Raw genomic sequence first — 10,119 nt, 5'->3', positions numbered from 1 at the left:
TCAGCCGCCATGTTTTACCTCATGACTGGTGTGTTTGAGGTGAAGTGCAGTACTAGTTTGCCCCCAATAGGCAAAACAGTGCAATTTTGGTTTTTTCTGATTTTATTCCTTCACAARTTGGCTGTGTATTCTATATCGTTTTGTGGCAAACYTTAACCAAGATTTCTTATATCTTGGATGTATAAAATAGTGAGATTAATATAAATGGGCTCTGTCCATGAATCCTGAAGGTCACATAGGATTTTATTTTTGGTAGATTGGAGTTAAGGGGACTGAATAGAAATGTGCAATTTTCAAATATTCAGTTTGCAAAAGATCTAGAAAATGTGTATTATTTGCTCCTCAGTTTACAGTAATTCACTTTTTATCTTTGATTATCCCATTAAATCCTAGTAAAATAACAGCATGTGAAAGAGCTCAGTGGGTGTGAATACTTTTTTCCAATGCACCTCTAGCCCGAACTGAGACAAGATGATGAGCTTTGCAGGCCCCGTCAAACACAATCTAATCTACCTCAGATTCTACCGACTTAATATGATTCATTCAATTCTGAGCATGTGAAGGCTGCATGATCAGGGTCGACACGGAGTGACGTCAGCAGCCAGTCTGTCCAATCGCGGYCTCCGTTTCCAGCCTATGATGGTACAGTAAATACTATCAGCTCTGCCTCCTTTCCCTTTGCTTCAACGATGAARGCAGAGGAGACAATCGAGTTAGACCTGCGGATGTGCTATATAATCGTTTGTTAGACCTGAGACATTTTAGTGTCAGTGCGCAGCCTGGTACSCTTCCTGCTCTGCAGTGGAGTATATATATTTTTCTTCGGAACACAATTGGGTATTTTTCACTGCTCAAAGGGAACCAGAGCAAGCTAGAGTGGCAGACGAGTCGGCCCACTGCAGCGTGAATCACCGCAGACTCGCCCTATCGCCGATTTTTGCGGTCGTTTCTCTGTGGACGTGCGCATCCCCTCGGAGACAGAAAGCAGAGGGGAGGGAAGGGACGGGAACCGACTCGGTGTTCGACTCTCTGTCGCAGCCCGAGGCGCGCTGCTAGGCAGAGCATGCTAAAGAATGAGCCAAAGGGACACGCTGGTTCATTTGTTCGCCGGAGGGTAAGTCCTGAAGCCCAATACTGTACAATTACAGCGGTAAATATGAGCTGTCTTATGTTATGTGAGCGAAACAAAGGGGGAGACGAGGCGCGTGAGTATCCCGCAAAACATGGCAGGTATGTGAACGAGTGCAAGTTCATCGTGTTGGTGTCAAAACTTCCGGTTATTTCTACCTCTGTCAGTCCCGACATTAGCTAACACATTGCTCGACGGTCACTGCAAGCCACCATAAACAGTGGTTTAACTTAAAGCTCGGTGATTTGTCTTTTATGGCTTTTAAATATTCACAATTTTCTTTATTTTGACGGCAAGTGGAAGCCCATTTCCGGGCTCATTCAAACTCCATCGATGCTGCAAAAACCGCGCTACTATGTCCACTTTATTAAGCAAAGCATTTGATCGTTTGCTTTGACATAAATTTTGTGACATCCCATTCTTAATCCATATTTTTAACATAACGTCTGCCCACCATTTGCAACTTTAGAAGTTGATGTCAACTTTCTTCCAGAAACACGCTTGTGAGGTCATGTTTGACAAGAAGGCCTGGTTCTTGTCCACTCTAATCCATCACAAAGGTGTTCTGGTTGGTCAATCAGGCCAGTCAGGTTCTCCCACACCAAAACCCATTCATGTTTTTAAGGACCTTGGTTTGGCCCGGGTCGTATTTACATTGGGAGCAGGGAGGTGCCATTTCGAATTGTTTTCAAAGAGTGGGGAGCATGAGGTTGTCCARAAATGTTTTAGTAGACACATTAAGAGGTCCTTTCACTARAACTAAGTGACTACTAAAAAACAGCCCCTCACCAAATTCACCTGTGCACCAAACTTTACCCTTGRCGCAGTATAGTCTGGTAAGTACTGTACTACTTACCACTACTACTGGCTATTGCAACACCCAGACTCTTCCACTGAATTGCCAGACAGAGAAGCACAAATGTTAACTCCAGAGAACACAACACAATGGTCCAGGGTTCAGTGGTGGCATTCTTCACACCACTGCATCTGACTCTTTGTGTTGCACTTGGTGATGTAAGGATTGGCTGCAGCTGCCCAGCCATGGAAACCCATTCAGTCAAGCTCTCTATGTACTGTTACAGAGCTAATTTGAAGACCACATTAAGTTTGGAGATCTGTTACTAATGACTTTCAACATCTGCTAACACTGCCTGGGTTTTTTAGCTGGTCTACCATTTCTAGTCACGCTCTCATTGTTATTATACGACCAAAGGTTGATTAAATATTTAGGACCAATGAAATTCTGACTGGACTTATTAGATGGGTGACATCCTATCACTGTGCCTCATTAGGATTCAGAGAATGCTTTCAGCATTTGCAGATGCAGTCTGCATGCCTAGGTGCTTAATTTTATTGAACCATCTTCATGTAAACCCTGGTATTCTGCAACATGTAGCTGTACATTTACTTTTTGTATCTCATGGGTCCTAAAAATGTTCCAAATCAACACAAATTTATTCATTGACAACTATTTTGTTCTACAACTTAGCTTAGCTTAGCTTATAACAATTATGTTTTTAGAAAAACAATTTTCTATTTAATGTTCTACAACAACTATTTAATGTTCCTTTCATCTAGGAAATTAAAAATGCAGATTTTCTGACCCATTTTATCCATCTTGAATGAACTCCACTGTCTTCAGCTAATCTATGCACCAAACCTTTGAGTCCAGAATAAGTAATCTCATCCGTAGCACAGCTAAYCCCGTTGTTTGTCGGGTGTCTACAAACCCGAGTTGACAAAAACGCAGCACGGCCATGAGTAAGCAGAATTTATGCCGGATTTTTYGGCTCTGGCAGGAGCCAGAGGAAAGACGCCTCGGGCTGCTGCTGCCTACCAGAGCCGCTCTGAGTCTCACACATGCAGCAGCAAACCCAGCCCAGGAAGTAGGTGAAAGGTCACCAGTGGCTCTGGGCATGAATGTGTAGTGGTGTTTTGAAAGGTAAATATAGCTAGTGCTACTCCAAAACAGCTCCCTGCCAGGACGTCGGCATAAACCACTGTAGATTCACAGCTTGTACACAATTTACAGGCCCTATAAAGCACTGGAGTGATTTGCATAAAAGCCAACTTGAAGAACGGCTACAAAATCCAAGGCTTCTGTTCTTAAGATGCAGCATTTTGTGGMTTAAAAACAGATCAGGAATTGTTTGATAAGTCGCTGTAATATTCAGCAAAAGTTTAAAATCTTCGTTTTGCTAAATTGCGTGGTGAGAGTCGRAAGGAACGATTGTGATTTCCTTCTTGTTTGAATCCTCTTGTGTAATCACTTTGACCTTTCTTCTCCTAGATGTGGTGGTACTGTAGGCGCCATTTTGACTTGTCCCCTGGAAGTGGTCAAAACCAGGTTGCAGTCGTCTTCCATCACACTGTACATCTCTGAAGTCCAGCTCAGCACCGTTAATGGAACCAGCGTCGCCCGTGTTTCTCCACCGGGACCCCTGCATTGTCTCAAGTGAGGAAAATGTTTAGTTGCAGCCGGATGATTTGGTTCTAATTTGTGGCTGGGCTTTGGCTGTGATGAAATTCTTACTGCATGAAAATCTTGGGGGAGGGAYGGGGGGGAAACAACAACAAGACTGTTTTACGATGTTTTCGTAAAAATGTGTAACATAACTCAGTTTATTTTATTTTAAAAACCAAAAAGCTTCAGGCATTTGCACTTCTTATAAAATAATTTCAAATACTAACCCAGTAATGATAGTGTAATCTATCAACAGACTTGGAAAATATGTAAAATGGACACTTTTTAAATTAGATTCAGTGTTCAAGCAAATTTGCATACTTTGCACAATGTTTTACATTTTTATTTTGTTCTCCTCTTTCTACTGTAATACTATGATTATAAACATCTGATAACTGGCTGATTAGTCAGGCTATCTGCTGAGGTATCCAGTCTGCAGTTGAATTTGTTCAAGCTAACTTGCAGTTTGCAGCAACAGGTTGGGGAGGGGCAGCAGTGTTTTTATGGACTTTTTAAAAAGTATCTGGCCCATCATATTAGTAGTATGGATTGTTGTCAAATCTATATTTGTTGTAGCCGTAAATTAAGTGCGTGGTGGAGGAAAGCTAAGAACACGTAGCTACTAGACTATGTGGTTGCAATTATTAAAACTTGTATGTTTCTTTACATATTTTTTGTCAGTCATTCTGCCTGGATTTTTGCAATTTGCGACTTATTTTGATGCCGACAATTTGGTATGGTGTCTCAAATACAAGTATTTGACTTGAGTAAATATATTGTCATTGTGATATCAGGTTGTACAGTAATAATGTTGCAAATGAACTATTTGGAATGCAGTATTTGTGGGATGTTTTATTCGAATCATCAGGAACTGTTCTTGCCATCGGTCTATTGGATGGAGTTCCTCGAGTGCCTCTTTATCAAACGACCACACCTCAAACTGATAGTAATCAGAGGTCGTAAAGGTCAGTGTTGGAATTGTCACAGATTTGAAAGACAGGAGTTGGGTAAATGTTAATTTATCGAAGTTGATCTAATCACGGAAATATCTCGTGGTGCATAAATACGTAATATTGTGCAGCTCTAACAGTGGGATATTCCTTTAGTTTATTACATCAAGATGCAAGTCAAAAGTGTCTTTATTTGCTGTTGTAAAAGTTTACTGTTGTAAAACTCCTTAAAGAAGATTTCGCTTCATTCTGTGACAGTTATTTATAGATTTTAATCCACTAAACTACGTGCGTAGTTTGTAGAGCTAAACAAAAACCTCCAACTAAGGCACCTGAGAAGGGCATTAATGATAAACCATCTGGCTTCAGGTTTTTGTTATCATTTGCTTTTACGCAAGATAAACTTCAGAGAGACTTTTGACCTTGTTGTCGTATGYGTCTTCTAGGGATTTTCTTTACCTATTGGCATATTAAAGTTCACAAGAAACTTTCCCTCTGAGTTAACATGATCCAATTCCTCTTCTCTTTATAATAGTGGGGAGATACCTTTAAGATGAAGGGAGAAGTGAGACTAGAGGGGAATTTAGAGTAGTTTTAGTTGTTTTTGGAATATTTTTATTTAATGGCGACTACTTAGAAATTGGGTGTTTTCAGGTAAACATATAAGAAAGATGCAGCCTTTCTCTCATAGAACAGTCTCTGTTGTGCCACTTGGTTTTAAACGTATTGTGCAATTCACAAGCAGCTGTGTGTGGAATTTTCCACTGCAAAATGCATGCCTGCAACAGTATCATACCCACTCGGCATGTTGGACAATCTTATCTTGTATAACACAAATGATAATTTATCACTCATTATGGTTTGATTTTGGAAGAACATTTGCAGAACAATTTCACACATTTCAGAATTAATCTGATTTCCCAACACCTCTGTTTTAATTAAAAATGACATTTTAGCTTTCTTCCAAAGGAAAGTCAATTTTAGTTGCACGATAAATCGGCTTGTATTGCCTTTCATTCAGTTCATCAGTTTATTACCTCTGGACCGGTGCTGTTTCAACCAGGTGCATGTCGGCCAGGCGTGTTTTTGTGCACAACAACCCTCTATTTCCAACATAAACTGATCCGTCGTGCTGCCCTTGACACAAGCAGGCGTTGGCAGAAATGGAGCAACACAATGCCGAGTGCAGAAGGGTTAAAAAGGGAAGCGCTTTAGAGAGAGGGAAAGGCGATAACTGACACATGAGCCAAAGTGGGTCAGCATGCACAGGGATGCAGACCTAGATTCTTAAAGTAAATTCACTCCAAGCTCTCCATGTTAGCAGCACCGCTCTGTTTTCCTACGAGCTACCAAYGAACAGATGATGTCACCCTTTCTTTATATAGGTTACAAAGCTCGAGATATTTCCGTGTGGAATGAAAAGAACAGGATAAAATAGTTGCACTAAATATTGCAACTACGTAGTGCAACTATTCTGCAATATACAATGCCTGAAAAATCAGCCATTTCATAAAAWTTTTTTTGTAAATAAATCAAACATATAACAGTCCTTTCACCAGCTGACCTTTAGGGTTTATTTTTACATCAGTTGGGTGTCCTGTGTCTTGCCAGAATGTCTCCCTGCTGTTCTTTTGGCTGTACTTTACATCAGTGTCCTTATAAAATTGACCTTATTTTAAATCAGGTTACTGGACTAGACCAGACGCAGGTGAAAAACCTTTAAACCAGAGGAAAACACGTGAGCTCTCTTGACAAGGTCACAGTAAACACAACCTGCTCGACAACACGTGTCCAGTCATTTACTTTGATCTTGCTGTAGGTTATCTGTCGCTCCCTGTGCAATCAGCTCCAACTTTGGCTCCTGTTTCTCATTTACTGCTCCTACAATAAATAAAACCACAAACAACTGCTTCACTGCTTCTTTTTTATGGCCCATGTAAACAACAAATCAGAAGAAGGCAGTTTTTCCCYTTTTTTTAAATTCTTTTTATTTTTTTTTAGTTCTTAGGAGCATTTGCTTAATTCTGCCTTAAAAACCACATACTTGTTTCTGTTAAATATTAAAGATCGATTCACAGTGAAATGTTTTCTGTTTCTGCAGGCTGATCTTGGAGAAAGAAGGTCCTCGCTCGCTGTTCAGAGGACTTGGCCCCAACCTTGTGGGAGTGGCACCTTCCAGGTATGTGAAGGATAATGTGGTGTCTTTTGGGTGTATTCTTTTGCTTCTTTTTTTTTTTTTTTTAAGCCAACGGTTTGCAAAGTGACGAGCTTGCTTTTTTTAGTAACTCAAAGACGAATTGCAACAGTGATTGAGGTTGTTTTTGATGTCTGATTATTTTAGTACAACTTCATGGTCATGCAGAAACTTTAATTAAAATTAGGGTCACTGCATCTTGATGTTTCTATCGCTTTATTCTTTTGCAAACATGACAATCMAAATCTGAAGCAAAAATCTGAAATGTTCAGAAAAAGAAAAGCAGATAACTTTCACACGTGTTTGATATCATAACTGATATGGGAAAGTAGGTCACTTTAATCTTTTATGTCCACGCAAAACATATTCAGAAAGCTTAACCCCGCCACGGTTATCAAATCCCTGCGTCATTTATATGTAAACATTACAATTTTGGTGGAATGTCAGTCTTCTTGCTTTCTCAGCATTTTTATTTCTATTGACGTTATGCTAGCCCGCACATARAGAAATGAACGTCCCAGCTGCAGCGGTGGAGGGGAAATCTCTGTTTCAGTCTGAGCGGAAATGAACAAATTCTCTAAATCGTGTTTTATCTGGTTAGCGTTGGGAAAGGGCTTAGGCTCAATCAAAATCTGAATAAAGCAGCAGCAGGTGCCGGCCAGCTGCTGTACTCTAATCATGTGACACTCTAATTGAGATTTTATCCTCAGGCGCTCTCTGTCACTCCAACCTTCTTCTAAGCTCCCACTTAACACGATCTGTCCCGTTTCTCTTCAATCCAACATGAAATTAATGGATTACAAGAATATATTCATTTATCAGACTGTTAAGCTAAAAAAGTAGATTAAAGTAGCTTTTCTAGTAATACAATGCAAAGGTTAAAAAAACCCAACATATTATTTTTACTATGTGACCTACAAATTACACAGACGATTAAAGGAAATCTGGGGAGTTACTMAGTCCCCATCAATGGCATCTTGAAGCCAGATGGGTTTAAGATGTTCTTTGAAGTGTAGATGTTTGAATCCTATGTCCTAAATTAACTTAATGCAGAGTTTGACTTACCGCAGCTGTCAAAGTTTTTAGTTTTCTAGTTTAGTTTTGAAACTAACAAATTTGTTTTGAACAATCTTAACACTGGTATTATGCGACTGTGCTAACGAAGGAGGATGCATACGAAAGAAGCAAATTAGTACATTTAGTAGAGCAAAGAAAATGAGCTTGAAGTGCCTTATAACATCAATCTATCCACAACAACTTAAATGTACAATATAACTTGATGGAATGGAAATATGCATCATTACGTTATAAAATAGCTTTTTGTTAGAGCTTGCATCAAAACCTGTAGTCTGTTGGAGAGCAATTTTTCATCTTTTATTTTATATTTGRGAAAAAAAWAWAAAAWAAATAATAACGTCGTCTGATGCTAATGAGAGCGTGAACCTCCTGCGTTCGTCTGCATCACACACACAAGCTGCGCAGACATTCACACACACCGCATCACAGCACGAGTTCCTGTGCAGYGTCATTGGGTTTAATATGAGTCTGCAAAAAATGTTGACTAAATCCTGGGATTATTTACAGAGCGAAGATCAGCTGAGGTCAGGGCTAAATTAGAGACATGGGATTTTTGCTCACATGCACACACAGAAACATAATCTGATCTAATTTTAGTTCTTTCTTTTTATAGTTAATAAATGTCATTTTATGCAGTTGGAGTTTAATTATTTTTTGTTGTAAGCTGTGTGGGATGTATGTATAATTAGGTTTCACTTTTAATTTCCAGTAACGTCTCTTCTGCTTTCGGCCTGCTTTTATTATCCGCAGGGCAATCTACTTCGGAGCCTATTCAACAGCCAAGGAGAAGCTGAATGGCGTTCTGGAGCCAGACTCGACCCAGGTGCACATGTTGTCCGCCGGGATGGCAGGTACTGATGGCTCCCTCTCTCCTGCCCTTCGGTCCGTCTGTCACCGTCTGTTTTTATCTGCCTGTTTGACCGTCTGCCAGGCTGCCTGGGCAGTTTTGTCTCACCGATGGGTTTCATTCAGAAAAAGTATTAAGACAGTATTCTATGTGTCTTCATTAAGACGACCTTAATCTCTTTTTTAATTTGTTTTTTCGTTTGTTTTTTATGACTCATTGTCATCGTTTATAGTATTCCAGGCACAACCCCTCCCTGAAGCATGGTAAAAGCTAAATGATATTGTCTGTTATAAGAAGACATTATCTAGCTGTTTCATGTGTCAAAAATATCTACTAATTATGCACAGTAATTGGTCTATCAGAAAGCACAATTTAATACTCTAAGGATCAAACTGACCTTAATAAAAAGTTTGCATGTATTGGCTTGAAAACTAATMACTACTTTACATTTCACTGCTATGCTGTTATATTTGAGAGTTGTGGAACGTCCTTAAAATCAAACTCATAGTGAAATATATTTTCTGATTATATGATATTGTCTCTTAATGGTGGCTTTGCTGTGAACACAGAGCTGAGGAGAAATGTCCTCTAAGCAGCAGTCGGACTTTCATTGAATTGAACCTCATGAGTTAAAAATTTCTGACTTTAACATACTTCTTTAGTGCCTTGCAAAAGTTTCCATACCGCTTTAGCTTTTTCGCTTTTTGTTGTGTTAAAACCACAAACTTTAATGTTTTACTGGGCTTTTATATTACASACCAACAAAAAATATCACATAATTGTGAAGTGAAAGGAAAAKGATTCATGGTTGTGCACATACAAATCTGAAAAGTTGGCCATTCATATGTCTTCAGCCCCCTTTACTCTGATTTTGCTAAGTAAAGTGCAGTGCGAGTGACTACCCTCAGCTAATAGTTTTGGGGAATGCAGCATAAAAAAAAACAAAGTAACACACCAAACAGAGGTAAAGTTATGATATTGAAAACAAATATCAGTGTAAAATAGTTTTAAATGTCTCTCAAAACACTGTTTAGTCCAGCATCTGAAAATAAAATGGCACACTCGCAATTCTACCAAGACGTGTTTATTTCACTTTAATTGACAAACCCTCGAAGGAGGAGTTGCAGAGAATCTGTTTACGGGACATCTGCTCGTTGTTGATTCTGAAAATCTGTCCTGTATGTAACAGTCTTAAAAACAAATCTATTATTCATTGGAGAAGTTCGTAGGAGCTCCCGGCTCCTCATTCATGCCGACTCACATTTTTGTCTTCCTGCTTGTTTTACTTCGCATCGTCCTTCCTGTCAAGGACACTCACAAAGGCAAACAGATACTCCTGTTTTGCAGAATAATATCATTCTGCTCACCAATGCAAAGGAATTTCCTGCACACGTTTACCGTTTACAGCCTGGTTTCAGTAGGCTGTAAACGGTAAACGTTTACAGCCTACTGTACACA

The 10,119-nt window shown here is 39.5% G+C and overlaps 2 protein-coding genes across 2 annotated transcripts in view; both read left to right on the top strand.

Annotated features, from left to right (window-relative positions):
* Positions 1-651: 651 nt before the first annotated feature.
* Positions 652-10,082, top strand: LOC103479344 (solute carrier family 25 member 36-A-like). The gene is made up of 4 exons (XM_017310122.1): positions 652-1,114; positions 3,420-3,584; positions 6,645-6,722; positions 8,565-10,082. The coding sequence occupies exons 1-4, from the start codon at positions 1,074-1,076 to the stop codon at positions 8,833-8,835; spliced, it is 555 nt and encodes a 184-aa protein (XP_017165611.1). The 5' UTR covers positions 652-1,073; the 3' UTR covers positions 8,836-10,082.
* Positions 10,031-10,119, top strand: part of LOC108165632 (solute carrier family 25 member 36-A-like) — a 21,528-nt gene continuing 21,439 nt past the window's right edge. Inside the window, exon 1 of the mRNA XM_017309869.1 lies at positions 10,031-10,092. Coding sequence (XP_017165358.1) covers positions 10,031-10,092 — 62 coding nt within the window. The remainder of the gene's footprint in view (positions 10,093-10,119) is intronic.

This window comes from Poecilia reticulata, linkage group LG17 (assembly GCF_000633615.1).
Source record: "Poecilia reticulata strain Guanapo linkage group LG17, Guppy_female_1.0+MT, whole genome shotgun sequence".
NCBI classification, from domain to species: domain Eukaryota; kingdom Metazoa; phylum Chordata; class Actinopteri; order Cyprinodontiformes; family Poeciliidae; genus Poecilia; species Poecilia reticulata.
Note: the sequence above shows the minus strand (reverse complement) of the source record. Positions and strands in the feature narration are given on the sequence as shown.

What these genes read in the sequence shown, in the direction of transcription:
- LOC103479344 (XM_017310122.1), top strand. Translation starts at nt 1,074, where the DNA reads ATGAGCCAAAGGGACACGCTGGTTCATTTGTTCGCCGGAGG. An exon ending in GTTCATTTGTTCGCCGGAGG is followed by an intron (nt 1,115 to 3,419) that starts GTAAGTCCTGAA and finishes TTCTTCTCCTAG; the next exon opens with ATGTGGTGGTACTGTAGGCG. An exon ending in GGACCCCTGCATTGTCTCAA is followed by an intron (nt 3,585 to 6,644) that starts GTGAGGAAAATG and finishes CTGTTTCTGCAG; the next exon opens with GCTGATCTTGGAGAAAGAAG.